Source organism: Drosophila hydei, unplaced genomic scaffold (assembly GCF_003285905.1).
Source record: "Drosophila hydei strain 15085-1641.00,03,60 unplaced genomic scaffold, DhydRS2 tig00008144-arrow-arrow-pilon, whole genome shotgun sequence".
Classification (NCBI taxonomy): domain Eukaryota; kingdom Metazoa; phylum Arthropoda; class Insecta; order Diptera; family Drosophilidae; genus Drosophila; species Drosophila hydei.
The window spans coordinates 816831-839321 of record NW_022045849.1 but is presented as its reverse complement, the minus strand read 5'-3'; the positions used below and the strand labels follow the sequence as shown (position 1 = coordinate 839321).

Genomic DNA, 22491 nt, shown 5'->3' with positions numbered 1-22491 from the left:
CAAACATTATTTCAATTTTGTTCGCTATATACGGCAAGGAAATAAAATAATAATATTAATTAATAATTCATAATTTTTGATTATATTTAATATCATTAGTTTATTTTATAATGTTGTTATTATAAACTTTAACAATTAATAAATCAATCAAATATTTGCTGTTAATAACAGCTCTAGGTTATAGCATCAGTGTTGTAAAATGGAAAACACTGTTACAGCTGAACAACAGCTTGTCGTCCCTCTCTTCTGCCCGCTACCCTAAAAGCCGATTGTTGTGCTCTGACGTTTACAGCTGTGCGATTTCTTTGAGATTTATTATCGAGCACTTTACAAGACGTGTGCAGATGTATGTGTGTGTTTATTGACAGAAACAATAGGCAAACGCGCTGATTTAGAGGGTACTCGATAAAGACAATTTGACTAACGCTTATTCCTTTGATAACAGCTCGATTACGTAATGATCGTAGGCACTCGACTTAGTCGTCTGGCGGCTGGTCGCCTCTTGCCTGGAATGGCTTGCAGACGCGCCCACACGGAGCGCAAAGTTCAGGTGCCCGACACAGGTGACTTGCACATTGTCGAGTGTGGCACCGGCCCTCGCAGTTTACTCTTAATGCCGGGCGCCTTGGGCTCCGCTTGGACAGATTTTAAGCCACAGATCGAACAGCTGCCCAAGCTGTTGCCAGATCATACGATCATTGCTTGGGATCCGCCCGGCTATGGGAAATCGGTACCTCCGCAAAGGAAGTTCGGGCTGGAGTTCTTTCGCGAGGATGCAGAGGCGGCTGTCAAGCTAATGCGTGCACTGAACCGACCCAAGTTCTCTGTCTTAGGTTGGAGCGATGGCGGCATAACTGCGCTAATCCTCGCCGGCCGACACACCGATGCTGTAGAGAAGCTGGCCATTTGGGGTGCCGGTGCCTATCTAAACAAAGATGAGGTACAGTCACTGCAAGCGATACGGGACGTAGCCAAATGGTCGCCACGTATGCGAGAGCCCATGGAACAGGTGTACGGCGTCGAGCGTTTCGCCCAACTATGGGGCGAGTGGGTGGATGCCGCTTGTGAATTTTACACGCAACGCGAAGGCGACTTTTGCCGCAGCGAAGTGGAGCAAGTGAAGGCTCCCATCTTCATATTGCATGGCAAAAAGGATCCAATGATTGCCGCAGAGCATGTGCCCTGGCTGAAGCAACGACTGCCCAAAGCGCTTTACCACGAATTCCCCGATGGCAAACACAATATACATCTGCGCTATGCCGAGGAGTTCAATAAGCTGGTCGCCGACTTCTTCAGGGGCAAGGAATAAGAGAGAGAAGAGTTGATTTTTTGCTTATGAACAAATAGTATAAAGATTTATTAATTCATGATTTACAGAGAACAAGAGTGTGTTGCTTATTTGATCAGGGCACGGATGGTGGGCACGTAGTCATCATACTGAGCCTGGAAGAAGTTGCCGGCCACAGGGATGCCGAAGTTATACTTGGCCACGTAGTCACGGATCTTCACATTGAGACGACCCTCCAGAGTGCTAAAGAATAACGGATTCTATATTATCTGTATCCAATGTCGAGCATTGCGGATTCACTTACGTCTTGCTGATGAACTTGTCGCTGGTGATCTTGTCGTTCTGCTTGAAGACGAAGAAGACATAGCGATGCAGACCGCTGCCCTCAGCTGGGCCGGCGCCCACGTATTCAGCCAGGACTTGACCGTCGGCGACCTTGTTGCCGGGAATGTTGATCACAGCCCAGTGGAGCACTTCACGCATCTTGGGATCGCTGCGGCTGGGTGCATCAGGATCAACCATGAGCAGAGTATACGAGGCGCCAGCTTCGGCATCCCAGCTAACGGTGGGCTGATCCTTCACCTGTGTAGGTGTTAGTTCCTTGCCCAAATCGACCTGAGCACCGGATGGATAGGTGACGGTAACACGAGCCTTTGGCTTGTCATCGATAATGTCGGGAATAATACCGCTGGTGTCCATGTTGCTCTTCTTGCTGGTTATGCTCTGTCTGGCGTTAACGCAGTGACTCTGCCTGCCAATGACAAAGCGTGCGCTATTTATCGATCCCGGCCAAGTCAACGTGTGCCTCGGCGTAATCAATATTTTATTTTCGTGCACTTTTTTGCCCAAATGCGTTCTAGATAAAGATAAAGATAAAGACGAGTCGAGTCGACTGACTCGGCCAACTGATAGCAGCCGTGATAAGTGCACTCAATGCTTCAATTTATTAAGAAAGATGACTACGGCAGTAAATAGTGAACACCTGTTCAAGCAGAAAACTCCTTGTTCCGTATGGGCACATAGTCGTCGTACTGGGCCTCATAGAAGTTGCCAGCTATGGGCTTGCCCAGGCCATACTTGCCAGCAAAGGCTCGAGCACTAAAGTTGAGGCGACCTTGGCGGGTGCTGCGAATGGGTATATCCGGTTATATAATCAGTAAACCTAATCTAAGTATATATATAAATACCGCTTATCTATGTGCAGCGTCTCCTCAATCTTCTGGCTTTGGCGATAGAGCAGAAATATATAGCGATGCAATCCGGTGCCCTCAGGCGGACCGGAACCAATGTATTCAGCCAGAGTTTGTCCCTTGCTCAATTGATTGCCGGGTATATTGACAACGGCCCAGTGCAAGATCTCACGGAACTTGGGCTCCTTGCGACTGGGTGCATCGGGATCGACCATTAGCAAAGTATGCAGCTGCTCCTTATCGTCCGCCGAGGTGTCCCAGGACACTTGCGGCTCATCTTTCACCTGTAAGGGCGTCAGCTCGTTGCCCTCTTTGACAGCCAGTTCCGCTGCATAGTTGACCTTTAGCTTGTCCTTCGGTGGCGCCTCATCCACCACATCGGGAACTAGAGCATTCATGCTTCTTCTTTAACTGATTTCCGTTGCTATCAATGCTGTTAAATGTGTAATACGATGATTCAGTCGAGAGATTAGGCGCAATTCCTCATGAATACATACATACATATGTATATATATATATATATGGGTGTGTGTGTGTCAATGACATATATATTCTAATTAATTAATATCTTACCAGAAACGAACTTGAAATCCAATACTGCAGGCCTGGTGACTACTATAAATAACGATAACTACTGTCTCTGTATAAATCAAAAGTGAACTTTGGTCAACGAAAGTTTTCCATTTATTGTGTAAAGCGACAACAGCCAAGAGCCAAGCACCGTGCACGCACACACTATCTAATTAGACCCTAAAACCACAATCAAACTAGTAAATGGGGTATATAGGTTCTGAGGAAGTGAATGTAACAGGCAGTTATATATATAGATTCTTGATCGTGTTTGTATAAGCGTATTAGATCACGAGACTTGATACCTTACATAAAACTCTTCCATCCTATATTCCCATTGGCCTGTATAAGAAGAGGATAACTGTTGACTTGTATAAGAACTTTCCAAAAAGTGTCGTTATTGCTTGTTTATTCGTTTGTATAAGAGCCGAAGGCTTAATACTATATGAGCGAACAGAGAGCAGCTTCCTTTCGCGTACTAGGCGCATATCGATAATATAATCGATAGCTTTTAATATTCTATGAGATAAATTAGAAATGCTGGATGCTTCTCATTTTATATATAAATATAGAAGCCGTGTTCACCTGTAGCTGCTTGTAATGGGCTACAGGGCATTTGCTGGTCGGGTTTGCCCAACTAAAGCACGAAAGACACATTCGTGTATATATATATATTTTAAAGGCCAGTTAAAGATATCGGTGCACATATACACTGACAAAGTATCCCCAGAGTCAGGCGATATGTCATTTGTGTGTGTTTATCAGCGAATTGTTAATTAACTTCAGCTGGGCAGAGTCTACATATATATGAAATATAAGTCCAGCTGTGGCACATATCTTAACATTTATTATGTGTCCGAAAAGCTAAACTATATCTTTCAATTAGTCATAAGAGAAGCGGCTAGCTGTTTATTACTTTGATTATATTTATATATGTATATGTATATGTATGCTATTTATTTATTAAACAATTCGAATAGTATTAACACTTTGAATATTAATATCAATTAGCTTTGACTGACAGATTTTGGTCTACATTAAATGTTCATAAAAAAGAGAAACTTTTTAATATAATAATACAAATCATAGTTAGGAGCAGCAAAACATAATTTTAGCGTGAGATTTGAGACGCGCCAAGGCGTGGATAAACAATAGGATTAAAATTATATTGATAGTGTAAATAATAATAATAATATATATATTGCATATATATATATAATGGTATGTATAATATGTGTATGTGTGTCCGTTGCGCTACTATATATGCTTTATATCTGTATATATAGGTTGGGACTAACTATTTGCCCATTGTTGAAGAACTTAATTTGGAATACGAGACGACATTTGTTCAATTTGGATCGAGCTAAATTCCAATAACAATATATATTGGCTTTAACATTCAATTCTCTTATTTGTGTTTACTTTTTATGCTTTTTCAATTCAAAACAACATCGTGGGATACGTTTAGCAACGGGTTTCGTAGAGACCGCTGCGGCCAATGTAACGCACCCATTTCACCACATCGTGATCGGAGTAGTTGAGCTTCGGTTCGAAAACTTTTAGGTAGCGCACCTTGAAGCCCGATGGCGCAAATGGCACCTCAAAGTTCATGGAGATGGGTGGGCGCGTCCATTTCTTTTTGGTATCCGTTTCCAGTAGTTCAATTTCCGCCGAGAGCTGCGTCTCCTTCATGCCCGCCATACGCTTTATTTTCCAAACAATTGCATTCTCCGATGCCTTGTACTTGGCCTTGCCCTTGAGGCAAATCAATTGTACGCCCGAAGTGTTGAGTGGAGTGGGAATCTTCACTTCGATCTTCTGGCCAAGCAGAGAGGGCTTGAAATTCGATTTGAGCACCACCTTTACCTCCATCTTGGTGCGGCCCACTTCCCGGACCAAGGGTATAACTCGGAATGGCAGCGAAATGTCTTTTGTTGTGCGATAGCGCATTAGCTCGAATTCACCGTCCGGCGGTATGAAGCTAATCGAATGCTCCGTCTCGAATTTGCTCAGCTTGACGCATTGATGGAACTGACAATCGTCAATTACAACCACCGGCTTGCCAGAGCGCGAGGTTTCCGCCTCCGAATTACCGGAGAGGCCTCGACCCTTCGATTCCATAACGATTTTGTCATTGATGCCAAACTTGCATTCGGGCATGCCTGAGAAATAAGATTAATAAATATTAAGTAGCTATATTGGTGGGATATTTCATAACTTACCGGACAAATAGGATTTCATGACCACTTTGCCAGCCACATGAGCTGACAGCACTTGACCCTGCGGGCTCATTAGCAGATTCACATACTCCAGCACATCGAGGAACAGTTCGTTTCGTCGATACTTAATGCCCTCTCGTCGCCATCCAATTTGGCCTGTAACCTGGGAAGTTATTTGCATTTGCTCCTCTTTGGTGGCCGACTTGATGCCCTGCTGTGTGATGAACGTTTTCAGGGTGCCCGAGTCGGTGTTTTGCGGATAACCAAAGTCCAATATTTCGTCGAGCAGCTCATAGATGAGCACAAAGTTATTCTTGATGTTCTCTTCGGATATCTTGCCAAAGTACGACTGCATCACCTCAATGATCTTTAGCAAAAACTCAAATACCATGGCAGCATTCACATTTTGCTTGGTCACAGCAGCCAGCCAAATGTTGGCACGCTACAAAAAAAACGGGAAGCACTGATTAAAGCCAACGATCTTTTATATCCGGTTGACGTGGCACATACCTTAATGTGAAAGAAGCTGGTTCTGGCAATGTTCGTCACTGGCGACCGCACCTGCTGCCGGGCATGGATAACATTTACTCGAAAAGCGTCCACGGCGTTGCGACCGATGTCATCGCGGTAAACTCGGGATATGAGTACCTCGCCCTTGTGGTTGTAAACGAACAAACCACCAATCATTGTTGCGTCTTCTAATCGCGCGACCGAACCTTATTAAAAAATTAGTACTCTAGTTTAGGCTATTGGGTGGAAAATCAAAAATTTTCCACAAATTTGGGGCCCACTATCACTTTTCCTCACAAAAAATCAATTGCTCTCGCACTCCCCCTTTTTTCAGTTCGATAAGCAACTTTGTATCGCTTTTATCGATGATAGCGGCGTAATTTTCCAACACTGTTGAATATAGCGCAGCCAACTTTAGGTAGTACATGACTCTGCGGCTTTGACAAAAACATAGTTCATCTTCAATTGGAAATTATTTCCTTGTTTAATTCAATCGAGACGTCAAAGTAAACAAAATGCCCACTGAAAACCTTGAGGAGCAGGGCCTGGAGAAGAACCCCAACCTGGAGCTGGCACAAACAAAGTTCCTTCTCACGCTTTCCGAACACAAACAAGATGCAGCACTCAAGACCAAACTGCTCGACGATATTCGGGCCGATAATATGGCTCCATGGTATGAACACATCTGTACAGAGCTGAATTGGACTGTGGACAAGGATATGCTGGCACGTATGCGCGAACAGAACCGCATTGCAATCGAGCAGTTGGACGCTGCTATTGAGGATGCTGAAAAGAATTTAGGCGAGATGGAGGTACGCGAAGCCAATCTGAAAAAATCTGAATACTTGTGTCGTATCGGTGACAAGGCCGCCGCTGAGACAGCTTTCCGCAAGACGTACGAAAAGACCGTGTCATTAGGTCACCGATTGGACATTGTCTTCCACCTAATTCGTCTGGGTCTGTTCTATTTAGATCACGACCTAATCACACGTAACATCGACAAGGCCAAGTATTTGATTGAGGAGGGCGGGGACTGGGATCGCCGCAATCGCTTGAAAGTATATCAGGGTATTTATTCGGTTGCTGTGCGCGATTTCAAGGCAGCGGCCACCTTCTTCCTGGACACCGTCAGCACCTTCACCTCATACGAGCTTATGGACTATCCGACCTTCGTGCGCTACACCGTTTATGTGGCCATGATTGCGTTGCCGCGCAACGAGCTGCGCGAGAAGGTAGTAAAGGGCTCTGAGATTCAAGAGGTTCTGCACGGCCTGCCTGACGTCAAGCAGTTCTTATTCTCCCTCTTCAACTGCCAGTATGAGCAGTTCTACGTGAATTTAGCACAAGTGGAGAAGCAGTTGCGTGCTGATTATCTGGTTCATCCCCACTATCGTTACTATGTCCGAGAGATGCGCATTTTGGGCTATACACAACTGCTGGAGTCCTATCGTTCGCTAACGCTTCAGTATATGGCCGAGTCGTTTGGCGTCACTGTCGACTACATCGATCAGGAACTGGCACGATTTATCGCAGCTGGACGTTTACATGCCAAGGTTGATCGAGTCGGCGGAATTGTGGAGACCAATCGACCGGATAACAAGAATTGGCAGTATCAGGCGACCATTAAGCAGGGTGATCTACTGCTGAATCGTATACAGAAGCTTAGCCGTGTGATTAATATTTAAGTTCATAATCATACTCATACACACCCAAGAAAATATAAAATTTTATTAAAAATTCAAGTTATTACAATGTAAAACTAATATAACATAAAACGATACGACTTCATGTTTGTCTTGATGTAGTTAACAGAAAATGTATATTTTTTTCTTAAATTCGCTAATCAAATGTAGTTTATTAACTAAATTCTTTGGAATTTATTTTGGTATCGTCTTTTTTTATATATTTGAGTATTATTGCATGCTTTCTGTTTGTACTTAATTTGTTTTGTATTTATTTTTTAAATTGGCATCTAAATGCGCTAGATGGCGCTTGCTTATCGAAAATTGCGCCCGCTGTTATCGGTATCGAAAATGCAACGTTGCATTGGCGCGCTCTTCAACAATTTGAATCGTACGCTATCAGTGAACATCAGCGCCCTCATTTTTGCACGACCAATTGTGCTCTTTGGTTAGGTCATTGTCATTATTTGGGCTTTGCTTGTTGCTGCTAATAAAACTACGTGCCATATCCTCTAAAGCAGCGGAATTTCGCATGCCACAGTCTAGCGGCTCGTCGTTCTCATATTTAAGCGCCTCAGTGGCCCGCTGCTGTTGCTGCTGCTGGCTTGCTTCAGCCGATGCCTTGGCCAGATCATGCAGATTCTGCACAACCTCATCAATGATTGGCGCACTCGATACCATACCCATACCTGGCAACGAACTCAATCCGGCCAAATTGTGACGCCGCATCTCAGCCAAACGATTCGTGCTCAAATTGATCAAAGCATTCATCATGACCTTGTTACGTTGATAATCCTTGCGCAAGTGCTGACGTATCTCCGTGTGGCAATGCTCGTTGTTCGTCACGATAATCTCGCCGGTGTCCGTTGTCGTCACCCGTGCCTTGCAGTTGAATTTGCGCGACAAATTGCACTGCCAATATTTCTTATCCTTGCGCACGTACTGAATGCCAAACGTGTGCCCGTCGTGGACCAGCAGCGGCTTGCCGCGCTGGCTCAGCATAAACTCGAGCTTGCCTTGGAACCAATGCTCGCCAGGTGCGACTATAATATACACAAGATTGCCAGCATTGAAAGTATGTGCAGGTGTGTGTGTGTGCTGTCTATGTGTGAGTGTGTGTGTGTGTGTGATTGTATGACTGATTGATGACTGGACATTCACAAATGAGCCCCATTATTAAAGTCTCATGCAGTTACCATGAGTTATGACTTACCTGGCTGCTTAAATCTATCTTAAGGCACGGTTTTCTCATTTGTCTAAGCTAATCTTATGACAGGATCTCTTAATTACAATTCATTTAAGTATTTGAATATTTAACTTACAGTTAGCTTAGCTGACATTAGGCTAAGTCTTAACTGTTCATAACGTTTTCGACTTGAAGTAGGTTTATCAAACTTCGACTTATTTTAGAATCAAAATGTTTAACTAGCAGTTAGCTGAGCTGACATTAGGATAGTTCATTTCATACACATTTAACTTGAAGTTACTTTAACTTTGACATTATGAATAATCAAAAAGCTTAACTGGCAGCTAGTTTAGCTGTCATAGATTAGGCTACACTTAACTGACAGTTAATATAATTAACATTAAGTCAAACCGATCTTAGTTTAGACAATGAGAAAACGTGCCTTGCTCCACAAATTGTCAGCTCTTCGAAGAGATCAGTTCAGATCGAGAGGAAAAGGGTTCGATATTCGAAAGTAAGTTTCATTTTTGCATTTTACATTCGGTACATACATATGCACATAGTATATATACATACATACAAATAAACGAAAATTAAATCAATGAATTTCATCTAAACAGACTAACTAAGCGGCTTCCAGCCGCAATAAATTATCATCAACTTATGAACTAGTTCCTTTAGATGTTCTCGATCTTGAAATTGTGTCCACTGCCGGGCGATATCGTTATGGAGTCGATGACTTGAGCACTCTCCGCCGAGCCATCTGCACTGGCATTGATATCCACGTGCTGCCGTTGCTGCTGCTGCTCAGCTGCGTCCATTTGACTGGCTGTTGGAGGTGGACTCTTCATGCCCAGTGGCGATTCGTTGGCATGCATGGAGGCGGAGTGATTGCTCCTATTCGACTGTGGACTCTGGTCGGCTAGAGGCAGCAGCGCTGAGCCAGATGCTCCCAGTTCCAAGTGTGGCGAGTGCTGTGAGTGCTGTGGCAAGTGCATCAGATTCGGATTGCTGTGCATCATGTTCTGTATGACGCTGTGGGATGCTGCGGCAGCGGCGGCGGCAGCGGCTGCTGCTGCGGCTGCTGTTGCTGGCGGCGGCGGTGGTGGTGGCTGAGGTGGTGGCGGAGGCGGCGGCCCCGCTGTCATGCCATGCTGATCCATATTGTGATGCTGCACTAGGAGATTAGGCAATGCCTGCGTCAGCTGATGATGATGCTGCTGCTGCTGCTGCTGCTGTTGCTGTTGTTGTTGTTGCTGCTGCTGCTGTTGATGATGATGATGCGGATGATGATGATGGTGATGATGAGGGCCAATGGGCAGGGCTGCTCCAGCTGCTGTTGGTGCTGTCTGATTGGCGTACGGATTACCACCTAATCGTCCCGCTGAGCCATGATGATTCATTTCCAAGACACTAGTTGTGGGCGTGACATCGTAGCTGATCTGGCCAGGATTGGGATTGGGCGTAACAGTAACTAAATTGCCCCCGCTGCTACTGCTGCTGCTGTTGTTGTTGTTGTTGTTGCTGCTGCTGCTGCTGTTGTTGGCACTGCTGCCGCCTCGCATATGTGGCATATGATTGTGTACGCCCGTAGCGGATATAATCCTGCCCAGATGCGTGATGCAGCGCGCTCGACACATGCTGATCCGATAGGACTTGCACAGCCAATAGGTCTTCATGCCCTGCTGTGTGGCGACGGTGTTGTTGCGATTAAAAACGCAATTGCCGTGCAGCAACGACGTGGTGGACAACATGACCATGTTGCTCCCATCTGATCCGGAGTTGCAGCGTTCGCAATAAATATTAAGTATACGTACAATTGTGGCAGAGATTAGTTGGGGGCATATCTTTCCAAAAACAAACAAATGCTTTACGAATGTTATGTACAAGAGGAGCGAGAGAGAGAGAGAGAGAAAGGCTAACAATTCGAATTCGGTAGGTTTAGGCAGTGGGCATAGGCATATAAAATAATAATAAAAAAAAAACAATGCTTAATGCCTAAACAAATGTTATGTACAATTTGGATTTGTTTTTTTTTTTTGAGGGATTAGGCAATGGGTAAAAGCATATTAAATCAATTCAGGCAGCAAGGCTGTGGTTAGGCTAGAGATGGAAACCACATGGTTACGTCCAGGCCCTTGTTTAAACTTCAAATTTGCTTTAAAATTACACGCGCAACATAAATTCACTTCGGTCATCAGACTTTTTGTTTTATGATAGCAGAGGATTTAACGCTTTCCATCTCTAACGAATATCGATATAAGTGGCGCGCGAAATATGACATTTTTCGATATTTGGTTGTGTTGCAAATTCTGTGATCGGCAAATATTCCCCAAGGACATCTCTAACTCTGACGAATATCGAATATGCATTGCGTTTGATATTTGCTCCGATACTCATCGATTTGTGCAATAACATAAAACCGCCAAAGGACATCTCTAACGAACATCGAATCTACGTTGCGCGCGAAATTTAAAAAGTCACAACAGTTTTTGAAACACAACTCGTGCGGTCTACATAAATGATATGCTCAACATCGAGTTCATCGGTTTCCATCCCTGTGGATTAGTAAATTGCAAGACATGGAGTATTGATGATATGATGTTCAAATATGTGAGCCAAGCGTATGGAAACTCAAAGTCAAAGCGAAGCAAACATGCAACAGAAATTATGTTTATATAAACATGAATGTTATGGTTGAAGCTGTGTTCACCTACTTGACGGTATGTCCATGTGGTTGGCAAAGTTCTTGGAGTAATCGCTGGGCATATACAGCTCATTTGGATACTCAGTGGTTTGCCCAATGCCCAGGCTGCTACCGTTATTATTGTTGCCTCCATTGTTGTTGCTGTTGTTGTTGTTGCTGCTGCCTGGCAAATTGCTGGAACTGTTGCTGGCCGACCCACTATTGCCCGTTGCCTTGTAGAAGTTATTGTAGTCCAAATTGAAAGCGGGCACAAACGGATTACGCAGCGTGCCCATCGCCGTCGAGGAGGATGCCGAGCTACTACTCGTGCCGGCAGCGCTGCCAACGCTGCTATGATGACCCTCGCCCTCGCGCTTCAGGCTGCCCAGATCGTAGCGCGGCTCCACCATCGATATGTGTGGTATGGGCGGCATAAAGAACTCCTCCGCATTCAATGAATGCTCCATGCTGCCGCTATCCGCGTTATCAATGCCATCCACAGATCGGCGCAGCTGCTTGCGCGAATAAATCGACAGCGAATCGCTGCTGAAGTCTGCGGGCGCTGATCTCTTGCTCTGCATGTACGACAGGTGATTGGCATCCGTTCGACAGGTGCTCGGCGAGGCTGTGGGTGTACGCGAGTTGCTCTTTGGCTCAATCTGTTCTGCATCAGATTTGCTGCTGCTATTGTTGTTATTGTTGTTGTTGCTGCTGTTGCTTTGAGTGCTGTTGGGCTCATCACCGGCGCCAGCGGCGGCATTTGCCACTTGGCCAGCCGACTTCTCGGACACATTGGACCCAGGCGGACTGTTCGAATTGGTCGCTAGTCCCTTGATCTGCAGCAGTTGGCCAATTTTCATAAAGGATTGCAGCTCCGTGTGCTTGACGTTAACAACGCCTTGGTACATGAACTCCAGCAGCTCGCACATAATGTTAAAGCTCACATCTTTGAGTATGACTGTGGAGGAGAGAGAGAGAGAGAGATAGGGATAAGAGATTTAGAGATAAATATAAAAAATTAATGAGATATGGGAAAACTCAACAGATCTTCTACAAGAAACATAAATTAGATGTAGATAGAGTTCGTTAAAACTTGCAGGAGAGTTCGGCTATGCTTGACTATGCGATACCTTGACCTCCTTGATGGAGACTAGACTGCTTGTATATTTCCACTCACTCAGTGTATGTATGATAAGCACGGCTTTATTTGCACCGCTACAACCTCTACATTATGAGATACAGCTTGATTAAACTCAGGTTCTGACTGATCGTTATTTATGAAATTTTCAGAGCGTAATACTGACATGCCAATGTAGGTGTATACCAAAGTTTAAGACTGTGCTATTGGAAATTAGTGGGGAATGGGAAGAACTATCCAAAATGCTCATGATCTGATCACAGAAGCTTGTGCTGTGCACAGTATTCAGGAAGATCAAGTTCAAATTTCATTCCTTCCGCTTTTGTTCTTGACTGCCTACTGATCTAACTGTAAAATGTGGCTAAATTGCCAATGCTAATCCAGTGTGCACAGGAGTCGCAGCGACGAATCGAGTTTTATATTTTGACACTGGAATTTTTTCTAATTATATATTACGCTCTATATGTGTGCGAGTGTGTGTGTACGTGTACGACAAAAAGAAAAAAATGATCAGCTTGGAAAGGAGGTCACATTCATAGTGGAGATGTTATCATCGAAACGTTCAAATACTAAATCAATACATAAAAACGAAAAAAGAAAAAAAAACACAGCTATAAACAGCTATGATAAGAATACTGAAAACTTAAATATAAAATATATAATAAAAAACACTCAACAGCAGGCGAACAACAACAACAACAAGAGGAAGAAGAAGTGCGCAGCAATAACTAAGTAAATAAATAGCATCCCATATTATCGCCGCTGCCTGACGAAACGGTTCGCTGAAACGGTTTGAATATTTCAATATGTTTTCGAGTTCGATTTCCGTTGAAGCGGCACAGTGGTCCACATAGGGAGTTTGACCCACGGTTCAGCATAAAATATGCCAAATCAAATCGGAAATCTCTGTATATCATATTTGATTTCATGTAGGAAGAGTACAGTGAATGCTGACTAAGGAGAAGCATTAGAACATACAAATCGAGTCTTTAACTTGAAAATGTAAAACAGATCTATTCTTATTCAACAGATGATTCATAATTTTAATAATCGAAAAAAAAAATTAGGAACATTGGAGTCGGGTGCTACTGACTGCAGAAAACAGCAGAAAACTATTTATAAAATGTTCGAAAAAGCGCTCTATATTTTTTTTGAGCCTACCTATTAAAACTTAAGAGATATATTATTTTTCTATTTAAATGTCTTATATCTTATATATATATATATATATATATATATATATATATATATATATATATATATATATATTATATATATATATATATTAGATCAAACCAATATCCCCTTTTAACTTCAAGTGGCAAGGTATGCCAAAAGAAGATCCTTATGTAATATGAATTGAATTCTCTTAACCAACTTTATATTGGCTTAAGCCTAGTTCAGTAGAGCCCTCAGTCATGTCATATCATGTCATGTTCATTATTATCTACCAACTAACCAACGCGAACCACTATGGCCCATCAGCTCATAATAAGCTGCTAGCAACATCTAGTTAAATAAATTAAAAATAAACACAATATTATCTCTTGTTCTCAATAACAATTTCTATATATACATATATACTTGGTCTGTCATTTGTTGATCTGTTGCTTAATCTCGTGTCGACTATGGCAAGCCAAGCCGTCATCTATCCCATCCCATCTCATTGCTATCTGCTATTCGTATTTATGCGTCGCCACGTCCGTGTTTGTAAGTAACGCAAAGATCAAAATCCGAGCAATATATATATATATATATATAAGTGGAGATAATAACCCTCAATCGATCGATCTAGTTGCCATCTATATGAGTATATATGTATGTTTATATACAGTTATGCATGAGCTTGACGGCTGATCCTTAGTTAGATACGCTCGGAAAATGCAACTAATCAAATGTAAACTTAGATTAAAACACTTTCCTATGCCCTCAATTGGATTGAAAGGGTATATTCGCTTTTTGGGCAACAGCCAGTAATGGTAAGGATAACCCATTCAGTCTATCCAACTATGAAACTGAATATTGGAAATTCTGGTATATCAATCGATAACTTATGCCCTTTCGATATCGATTTTAGAACTGGCCCATCACTTGAAGACTTTGAATTATTTCATGTTTGGTATACCTTCCGCATTACCCTTTTATTTCAAATAGCAGATACTTTAGCTTTGGTATATGTAAACATGTTTGTGCTCTAAAACTTTCCTGAAGATCCTACAGCTAGAACTAAAGTGGGAGGTGTAAGCAGAGGAATCGCAATGCATGTATATTCTGTGGGTGTGAGTGAATGAGGATATCTTCTAGTCGTGCACACCCGACTAGAGCACAGAGTTTATAATCGATCAATCGATCTGTGAGTGATCCAGCTATCTGTGAGTGATCTTTAGAATATCTGATGCTACATAACAATTATAGATGAATATACAAACTGGAATACAAAGATCTCTTTACACACACAGCATGATCGGGTCTTACACACACACAGAGTCAGACTCGGACTCAAATATATTATTGATATTTGTATAGCGCTAACGAATCTGTAGATAAACTTTGTCTAAAGTTCACGGAAAATGTGATAAATACGCATAGAGTATGCTGTTGATAAGCGGCGAGATCGAAGCAACCCAAAAACCAAGTGACAATTCGGGCACGATCAACGATCGTCAATTGTGTATGCTGCATATATACTCTGTGTGTGTGTACGTATATATATATAGAGATGTCGTTGTCATTTCATTTCTGTTTTATGAAACTGAACCCAAGTTGATCTTTGCTGATATCGCATAGCTATAAGGCAGATCGTCCAAGCGAAGCAGCAGCAGCGGCAGCAGCCGCAGCAGCAGCTAAACGAATGCGCACTCTCCAACAGGACTGTGAATACGATATATATGTATATATGCATAGCTATGGCAAGTAGTTCTGTTCCCACCCATTGTCTAGAGCACACGCCCACTTTTGGCGAGCGACCAATAAGATTGCAGTCGATCGACTCAATATAGGAAAAAACACTTTTATTTTATGATTATGATAAATGTTTATCGAATCAGAACGGCAATTGATTTCGTTTCGTTTGGCTTCGTTTTGTTTCGTTTCTTTTCTATTTCGAACTGGAATTGGAGTGGGCTGTCAGCGCACAAACATTAATAATATACATGTTATCAGTTAACGCCATATTAGTCGGACATTCGTAGTGTTACTGCTAGTCACATAAATAGTACAATCTGATTAGGGAACGCGACGACCGCCTGATCACGATCTACACATAGCACGTATCCCAACTAGGATATTTATACGGAATATAATCCAATTGGAATTCAAACAATTTGATTTACTTGTTAGTCTATTTCTTGTATATCTTCTATTGGATTCCAATTTGTATTTGCATCTTAGGGCAGTTTGTGTATGAAAAACTATTTTGAAAGGCTCCATTATAATTGCCATTTAAATTTTTTCTATAGGGAAATTTACTTTTATGTAACTAATTTAAACAGAAAGACTGAAAAATACTAAGATGTTTTCGGAGATAATGTGTGAAATGGGGCCTTAAAAATGAATATATAAATAATTTATTTATTAAGTTAGAAGAGAACATATTAAAGAGAGAATATAATTAATATATATTGTTTCTTTAATATACGTAACTATTCAATATTCTTACTTTTCTACCAGTTCTCTGTCTCTTTGGGCATTAGCCAAAGGAATTAATGGGACCGATAACTAAATCTAAATCTAAATCTATTTATTTCTGCTACCGACTTTTGACTCATAAATTAAAAATTGTGTTTGGTCAATAGAAGAGGTCAATAAAAAACCCAAAGAACCTTTGCAAATGCTTCAAAGTCAAAGTCTGATATTAGTTATATGATACACTTATAAAAAGTGCTCCTGGCTCGTATACGTCAGCAATGACACCTGCCAGACAGAGGCGTACCTTGTGAAGTATAACAAATAGTTGTTGAATTACAATTAGGCGATTACGTACTGAATGAAAGACAATAAATATATCTATATGCAATAATTTATACTACTAAAAAGCAGATTAAATACTTGAATGAAAAGGATGCATTTTTTAATATTGATATTTGGAGAAATAATAAGATTTTTATATTGGAAGTTTGAGATTTCTGAAGAGAAAAATAATTGGATATTAGAGCTCTATGGAAGAAGAAGAAAAGAAAGAATTTTATATAGAACTCAAACAAAGGAAGCACTTGGCTCAAGAGAAATATTTGATAATCGTCTAGATTTACACATAGAGCACATTGTTAGAGGAGTTCTCAGAAGAGAAGATTAATTCAAAGACTTTACAGCGAAATTTTAAGACTATTACCGGGACAATTATAATCGATTCCATTGTATCGATTTGTTGATATATTTCAGATTAAAGAGCTAGAGAAAGGCGTCTTCAAGAGTTGAATGCATGATAGCTGTAGCTGTTCCAACTGAAATATGTATATTATGGATGTGTTATGTAGCCTTATAGCTAGCTCAAATTGGTTACAGAACTATTTTGTGTATTGGCCTTAAAGTTTAATTTGACTTAGAACTTTTCCAGAAGAAGAGTTTAATATACAGATTTTTACTCTTAAATATTATTATTATTTCTTTCGACCTTTATCTCTTTATCAATTATTTATGGAGTTTTTTTTTTACTACCCCCATTAGAAACGTACGGCTTCCTGAATACGCCGCCCCTGCTACCGGCTACAGCTTACTGGCTAGAATGGATGGCAATAAAAATAAAAATTTGAGTTTGATATTTACGACAAGTTCACTCGGTCGATATTCTATTATCTACATTTATTGCAGCTAATATCAGCAACAGCCGCAGCTCCGATCGCTGGAGCACTTGAAGAGGAAACACTGTGGCTATCGTCTAGCGTCTGTAATTGGTTTAGGTTTACTTACTCCTATACCCTGAAGCCATTGAAAGTTGCCCAATCCGCGCATATTGGTTTGGCCTAAGACTACGTGCGATGAAGCCCTGAATATTTATAGATCTATATATATATATATATATATATATATTCTTGATTATAATATAAAAGTATAAGTTACAAATGCTTGAAGTGAAGTTTGAAGTTCGATCGATAACTCTTATGGTGAGAACGATAAGAATCGATTGTAGCAAAATAGATAATTTGATAAATCAACTCGAAACTAAAAAGTTGTACTCCATGCACTTTGACATGTTTTAATCGATAATGTGTTGATCGATAACTAACCAACTAACATGAAATCGATAATAAATCATTGGTAAAATAATCAATAATTGTGGTATAAGAATATATAACAGAGGAACGTTTTATATAGTGTTTCAAGTAAATCGATAACAATTTTCATTAAGAGGAAATCGTTTAAAATCGATATCAACATTTTTTTATCGTAGAGTTACCAAATTTGGTATATAGACTCCACTTAAGTCTTTTCAGCTGAAAAATGGCCTAATTCTTGTATAACTCCTCCCCATTTTCTCATTGTATTCTAGAGTATCTGCTTGTCGAGAGACAGAGGGACTGGTAGTGGGTTTATTAAGTGGCAATAGAGCACATATGGCATACAGTAGGCGTCTATGCGTCTTATCTGATCAAATGGCCATAAGTCAAAAATCTTATTTTACGATTTCAAATGATACCAAAAGAGAACCAGGCACATATACCTGGCATAAGCTGATAAACACTCAAGCTGATACTTATTGCTGTTTATGCCAATAATAAAACTTAAACGAAATCGAAACAAAACTTGGGGAAGAGGAAGGAGAAGATAATATACGAGGATTAACGTTGTACGAGGCCAACAAAATGGCGTAGATATTACGTTAGAAGTGCCTACCTCCATGAATGGCCATATATGTGTATATATGTATGCCTGCGTCTTAAGTATTTTGTATATATCGATCGGCAACACGGCAACAACAACAACAACAACAACGACGACAGCAACTGGAACAACAACAATGGTTATATCAATATAGCAATTCATATCGCTTTGGTTACCAACTCAAGAGTCAGAGCAACCCTAATCAATATCTCGAAAAAGTCTTCAAGTGCCTTTTTCAGCTAGGGACGGAAGCGTGTCGAAACTATTTCTCTATAAATTTCGTATGCTCGTTAGTGTGGAGTTCAAAAAGAGTATATTGGTTTTGTACAGTACAACAAAAGTCTTTAATGGATATAGTCGAGTGCCTTCTCGTTTGATCAGTTATTACTCTAAGCCTGATTGGGAAGCGAAATCGTTAAGGGAGTTGCTCAAAAAGACTAAGCAAAGCTTACCTATGCAGCATAGAAAAGCAATAATTTTACATCTGGATTTGTTGAGCAAGTATAAAAGTCCACTTGCTCTAAAATAGAGCGCGTCTTGGGCACATGACTGATCGATAAATTCACTCTTCTACATACATCAGCTGCCTTTGTCTTTAGTTCCTGCACAAATATAATGTGAGCACATTCGTGTCACGCCAGGCAACACGGCACGTACTCATCTCTAGCATAGGCAGACGGACAGAAGTGCCGTTAGAAGTGGCAGCCGGGCAAAGGGAGACAACGGGGACAGCCAGGGAGCGGGCAACCAGTTGCTCGCCTAATGTTGCTCGTTGGGCAATAAATGATTGTTGGGCGCGATAAAAAGATAAAATGTTTGACTTTTTGTTGTTGTACAAGTTATTGTTGTTGTAGTTGTTGTTGCTGTTTGTTGTTATTTAAGTGTAACACGCAGGAGCAACAACCAACAACAACAACAACAGACACCAAATCATTTGGCTTGTTAGCACCTTTGGCTCATTGCTGTTGTTGTTGTGTTTGTTGTTGTATTATGACTTGGTTTATTTATAATAATTTGTAGCCCATAGCATTATTTATAGCCTATATTAATATTCTTTATCTTTGAAAATAATAATAATACTTCTAGTACTGTTCCATTCCCTAGTTTCCGATACCCTTTCGCGCATGCCAAATGGGTAACCAAAAAGGACAACAAATCTATATGAGTTTCAAAATGTATCGATAAACACTCGATCGATAATTATTGATTGGTTTTAACACCTAACGAAAGTTGAGCAAGGCATATAAGGGTTTAGTTTACGATATTTATTTTTAGTTTAAATGAACCGATAGTTGTGAAATCGATCAATTTACAGTTGCTTGGTTTATTGATTTATAATGATAACTGGACTTAAGTTATTGGAACGAAAAAATGGGTCGATAAATATCGATAAATTACATAAATTAAATACATTAATTATAAAATTAATTAGAGCTTATCTGACGAATTAGTTGACATTAAGAGTTAAATACAAAATGGGTTTATTAACAATTGGATTATTAATCGATATTTTAAAATTCGATGTATTTATCGATTTTAGATTTAAGAGCTAGAGGAAAGCGTCTGAAAGAGTTGAACCCTTTATTTGCTAGCTAGCTCTGTTAAACTGAATGCACCTCAATTTGATCGATAGTTATCGATTAATAACATTATAATAACATCTTTATAATTCTCCACGATTTCTAGGAATTCCACAATGAAATTGAATTTATTGAAGAATGAAACTTCAGGGTATCTCTCAGTCGGGCTGAATGAACTAGTTACTGTAGGTGTTGTTGCTGTTATTATTATAGTTAGGTAGCATATTTCTACAGCTACTTGAAAGATAAAATACTGTTGTTTATTGCCGCTTGATCTGATAAAGCCACCGTGCAGCAGGCGTGTAGAACAAGCGAACGAGTCAGGCAGACCCCAAGCTCAACCCCAACCCCGAAGCCCGAGCCCCCACAGCCCAAACCTAACCATTGGCAGTTGGGCGGGCAGGCGATATGATATCCATATGAACAATTCCAGAGTCCATGCACCAATATCTAGGTTGAAGTGAGTTAAGCATTGGATCCACAGTTGATGAGGTCAGCAACGTACCCAAGTGCTTCAAGTGGACAAACGGCCAGCCTTATCACAAGCGGAGCACGAGCAACGTGTGATGCATGTGCATATGCATGACAAAGGGGTGTGGGTGCGAGTGTGGATATCGGTGTGGCTGTGCAGGAGTGGGTACTACGAAGACACAATGCGCATCTAGAGACAATATGGCGACAGCTGCCAGTGTGGATGTGGAAAGAGAGTGTGGTATGGGATTGTGGATGGAACGATGTGGAATTTGAATGGGAATGGAATAAGCATATGGATATGGACGAGTGGGATATGTGAGATATGGAATGTGGATGGCAATGAATATGTGAGTTTCGATGTGGCAGTTAAAGTGAATGAGGATGGGAATAGATTGATCTAATATCTGGGACAGTTATCAACGGGGATGAAGATAGGAATGTGGATACGAATGTGAATTTAAAATAGAGCAAAAGATTGTTCACTGTGAAGAGATAACGTGGCAATGGATTCGATGGGTGCCAATGTTGATTTGAATGTGGAATATAAATTGGCAATGTGAGTGTGGAACGTGAGTGTGGATGGTATGAAGACGTCTATACGGACATTTATGGATGTGGATGTGGGGGAGTCACAACTACGAACTAGCTGCATCGAGAGACAACGTGGCGACAGCTAACCATGAAAGATTATCAGCAATGGCTTTTTGATTTTTGATTTATCACTGGAGCAAAATAGTGTAGCAAGCATATGAACACATAGACATATATCTATACATATATGTAGCACAGTTGGTTTCTTGTTAACTCCCAAATGTGACATCGAATTTATTATAAAGTTGATTTATATCGACGAGCGCTGCTTGGGCTGCCATTTGACAAGTGACGGGCGTGCTTAGATAAACTGACAGGTGGACGGCGATAAAATTTCCACCCTGTCGATAACACGTAAAACAAGTACAGTAAATGCAAGCTACAACGAACAATGTCTAGAGTTTAGCCAAATTCGAAGAGTAAGCTGCAATAACTATCTTTATATGCTAAGCCATTGATAGATTCTTCGCATGATCGAAATATAAGGTGCTAATAAGATTTCGTTAGCAGCATGTTAATTGGAACTTTTACGATTATGATTTATTTTTTCGAAAATAGGATATACTTGCTAAACAGCGCTGAAAGTCTTTTGATTAAGAGACAATAGAATCCGGAATTCCACCTCGAATCCTTGTTTAGGTGCGACAAATTATGTTACAATTGCAGAACTAATATTTAACAAAAGATTGCTGATTGGAATTCTGGTTGGGTATGTTAAAATTATGAATTAGATTCCAGTTCAGTGGAGCATCTACTGTACATTCCACAGCTTGGACGCCGCCGCGTGAACATTTTCGGCAAACAACAGCTTAGCAAATGGGAGCAGCGCAAAAAAAAAGAACAACAGCAACAACTTGTGAGGTGAACGTCAGCAACGGATGAGAAAAGGAGTGGGGGAGTCTGAGAGAGGGGGTTCGATTGGTTTACTTACTGATTGGATGTTGGCAGGGATTGGTCGTGAATATCTCTTGGAAATATGGACTGCATATGGCCAGGACGATTTTGTGCGCCTGCAGTAGCTTTCCGTCGCAGGCCAACGTGACGTCCACTAGATCGCCGCGGTCGTACAGGTTCTGGAAACCGCTAGCAATATTGTCCTGGAAGTTCTTCCAGCAAAGCTTAAACTCATCATCCATGGCGCTCGCCCGCCAGCCAGCAAGCTAGCAAGTGTTATATATGTATATATATAAATAAATATATTTATATATATGTTAATTGTATTGTTAGCTGCAATTATTTTGCTTAAATGCAGAGAAATCGCGAGCGGGAGCTAGAGTCTGTTTTTCTTTTCTTTTTTAATGATTCTTGTTTATTTGCTTTGGGCCGTGATTTGTTGGCTCGTTCACTTTGTGGCTGACATTCACAACTGAGATGCCACAGAATGTCAGATAGAACATAAACACAAAAATATATATATATTTGTACGTATGTATGTGTGCAAAAGCACGCTCACGAGCGCCAAATGCCGTCGCAAGCGAAACTCTAAGAAGATCCGAGTACTATTTGGATTTTGAACAGATGCTGCAAGCGTTTTGTTTATTATTGAGGTTCACGCGC

The 22491-nt window shown here is 41.0% G+C and overlaps 6 protein-coding genes across 6 annotated transcripts; 2 read left to right on the top strand and 4 right to left on the bottom strand.

Annotated features, from left to right (window-relative positions):
• The first annotated feature begins 339 nt into the window (after positions 1 to 339).
• LOC111600033 (valacyclovir hydrolase) lies at positions 340 to 1384 on the top strand. Its single transcript, XM_023315953.2, has one exon. It carries the CDS (start codon positions 458 to 460, stop codon positions 1307 to 1309), a length of 852 nt encoding a protein of 283 aa, XP_023171721.1. The 5' UTR covers positions 340 to 457; the 3' UTR covers positions 1310 to 1384.
• A 2-nt stretch (positions 1385 to 1386) lies between these two features.
• Positions 1387 to 2038, bottom strand: LOC111600049 (protein D3-like). Its single transcript, XM_023315978.2, has 2 exons — positions 1593 to 2038; positions 1387 to 1531 (listed from the first exon to the last, which is right to left on the bottom strand). Exons 1-2 carry the CDS (start codon positions 1985 to 1987, stop codon positions 1396 to 1398), a joined length of 531 nt encoding a protein of 176 aa, XP_023171746.1. The 5' UTR covers positions 1988 to 2038; the 3' UTR covers positions 1387 to 1395.
• A 70-nt stretch (positions 2039 to 2108) lies between these two features.
• LOC111600039 (protein D3) lies at positions 2109 to 3264 on the bottom strand. Its single transcript, XM_023315966.2, has 3 exons — positions 3052 to 3264; positions 2476 to 2911; positions 2109 to 2413 (listed from the first exon to the last, which is right to left on the bottom strand). The coding sequence occupies exons 2-3, from the start codon at positions 2874 to 2876 to the stop codon at positions 2275 to 2277; spliced, it is 540 nt and encodes a 179-aa protein (XP_023171734.2). The 5' UTR covers positions 2877 to 2911; positions 3052 to 3264; the 3' UTR covers positions 2109 to 2274.
• A 1004-nt stretch (positions 3265 to 4268) lies between these two features.
• Positions 4269 to 6019, bottom strand: LOC111600018 (AP-2 complex subunit mu). The gene is made up of 3 exons (XM_023315929.2): positions 5778 to 6019; positions 5271 to 5709; positions 4269 to 5210 (listed from the first exon to the last, which is right to left on the bottom strand). The coding sequence occupies exons 1-3, from the start codon at positions 5952 to 5954 to the stop codon at positions 4513 to 4515; spliced, it is 1314 nt and encodes a 437-aa protein (XP_023171697.1). The 5' UTR covers positions 5955 to 6019; the 3' UTR covers positions 4269 to 4512.
• Positions 6020 to 6161: 142 nt separating this feature from the next.
• LOC111600024 (26S proteasome non-ATPase regulatory subunit 6) lies at positions 6162 to 7552 on the top strand. The gene has a single exon (XM_023315941.2). It carries the CDS (start codon positions 6293 to 6295, stop codon positions 7460 to 7462), a length of 1170 nt encoding a protein of 389 aa, XP_023171709.1. The 5' UTR covers positions 6162 to 6292; the 3' UTR covers positions 7463 to 7552.
• Positions 7553 to 7611: 59 nt separating this feature from the next.
• Positions 7612 to 22135, bottom strand: LOC111599848 (broad-complex core protein isoforms 1/2/3/4/5). The gene is made up of 3 exons (XM_030225819.1): positions 21866 to 22135; positions 11363 to 12289; positions 7612 to 8502 (listed from the first exon to the last, which is right to left on the bottom strand). Exons 1-3 carry the CDS (start codon positions 22068 to 22070, stop codon positions 7859 to 7861), a joined length of 1776 nt encoding a protein of 591 aa, XP_030081679.1. The 5' UTR covers positions 22071 to 22135; the 3' UTR covers positions 7612 to 7858.
• Positions 22136 to 22491: the final 356 nt, after the last annotated feature.

Excerpts from the sequence above, each read along its gene's own strand:
- LOC111600033 (XM_023315953.2), top strand. The coding sequence starts at position 458 with ATGATCGTAGGCACTCGACTTAGTCGTCTGGCGGCTGGTCGCCTCTTG.
- LOC111600024 (XM_023315941.2), top strand. The coding sequence starts at position 6,293 with ATGCCCACTGAAAACCTTGAGGAGCAGGGCCTGGAGAAGAACCCCAAC.
- LOC111600049 (XM_023315978.2), bottom strand. The coding sequence starts at position 1,987 with ATGGACACCAGCGGTATTATTCCCGACATTATCGATGACAAGCCAAAG. Across the intron at positions 1,532-1,592 it reads GACAAGTTCATCAGCAAGAC|CACTCTGGAGGGTCGTCTCA; the intron begins GTAAGTGAATCC and ends GTTATTCTTTAG.
- LOC111600018 (XM_023315929.2), bottom strand. The coding sequence starts at position 5,954 with ATGATTGGTGGTTTGTTCGTTTACAACCACAAGGGCGAGGTACTCATA. Across the intron at positions 5,710-5,777 it reads CCAGCTTCTTTCACATTAAG|CGTGCCAACATTTGGCTGGC; the intron begins GTATGTGCCACG and ends TTTTTTTTGTAG. Across the intron at positions 5,211-5,270 it reads CATGAAATCCTATTTGTCCG|GCATGCCCGAATGCAAGTTT; the intron begins GTAAGTTATGAA and ends CTTATTTCTCAG.
- LOC111600039 (XM_023315966.2), bottom strand. The coding sequence starts at position 2,876 with ATGAATGCTCTAGTTCCCGATGTGGTGGATGAGGCGCCACCGAAGGAC. Across the intron at positions 2,414-2,475 it reads ACGCTGCACATAGATAAGCG|CACCCGCCAAGGTCGCCTCA; the intron begins GTATTTATATAT and ends ACCCATTCGCAG.
- LOC111599848 (XM_030225819.1), bottom strand. The coding sequence starts at position 22,070 with ATGGATGATGAGTTTAAGCTTTGCTGGAAGAACTTCCAGGACAATATT. Across the intron at positions 12,290-21,865 it reads TCCCTGCCAACATCCAATCA|TCATACTCAAAGATGTGAGC; the intron begins GTAAGTAAACCA and ends TCTCCTCCACAG. Across the intron at positions 8,503-11,362 it reads CCACATGGACATACCGTCAA|TCGCACCTGGCGAGCATTGG; the intron begins GTAGGTGAACAC and ends TGTATATTATAG.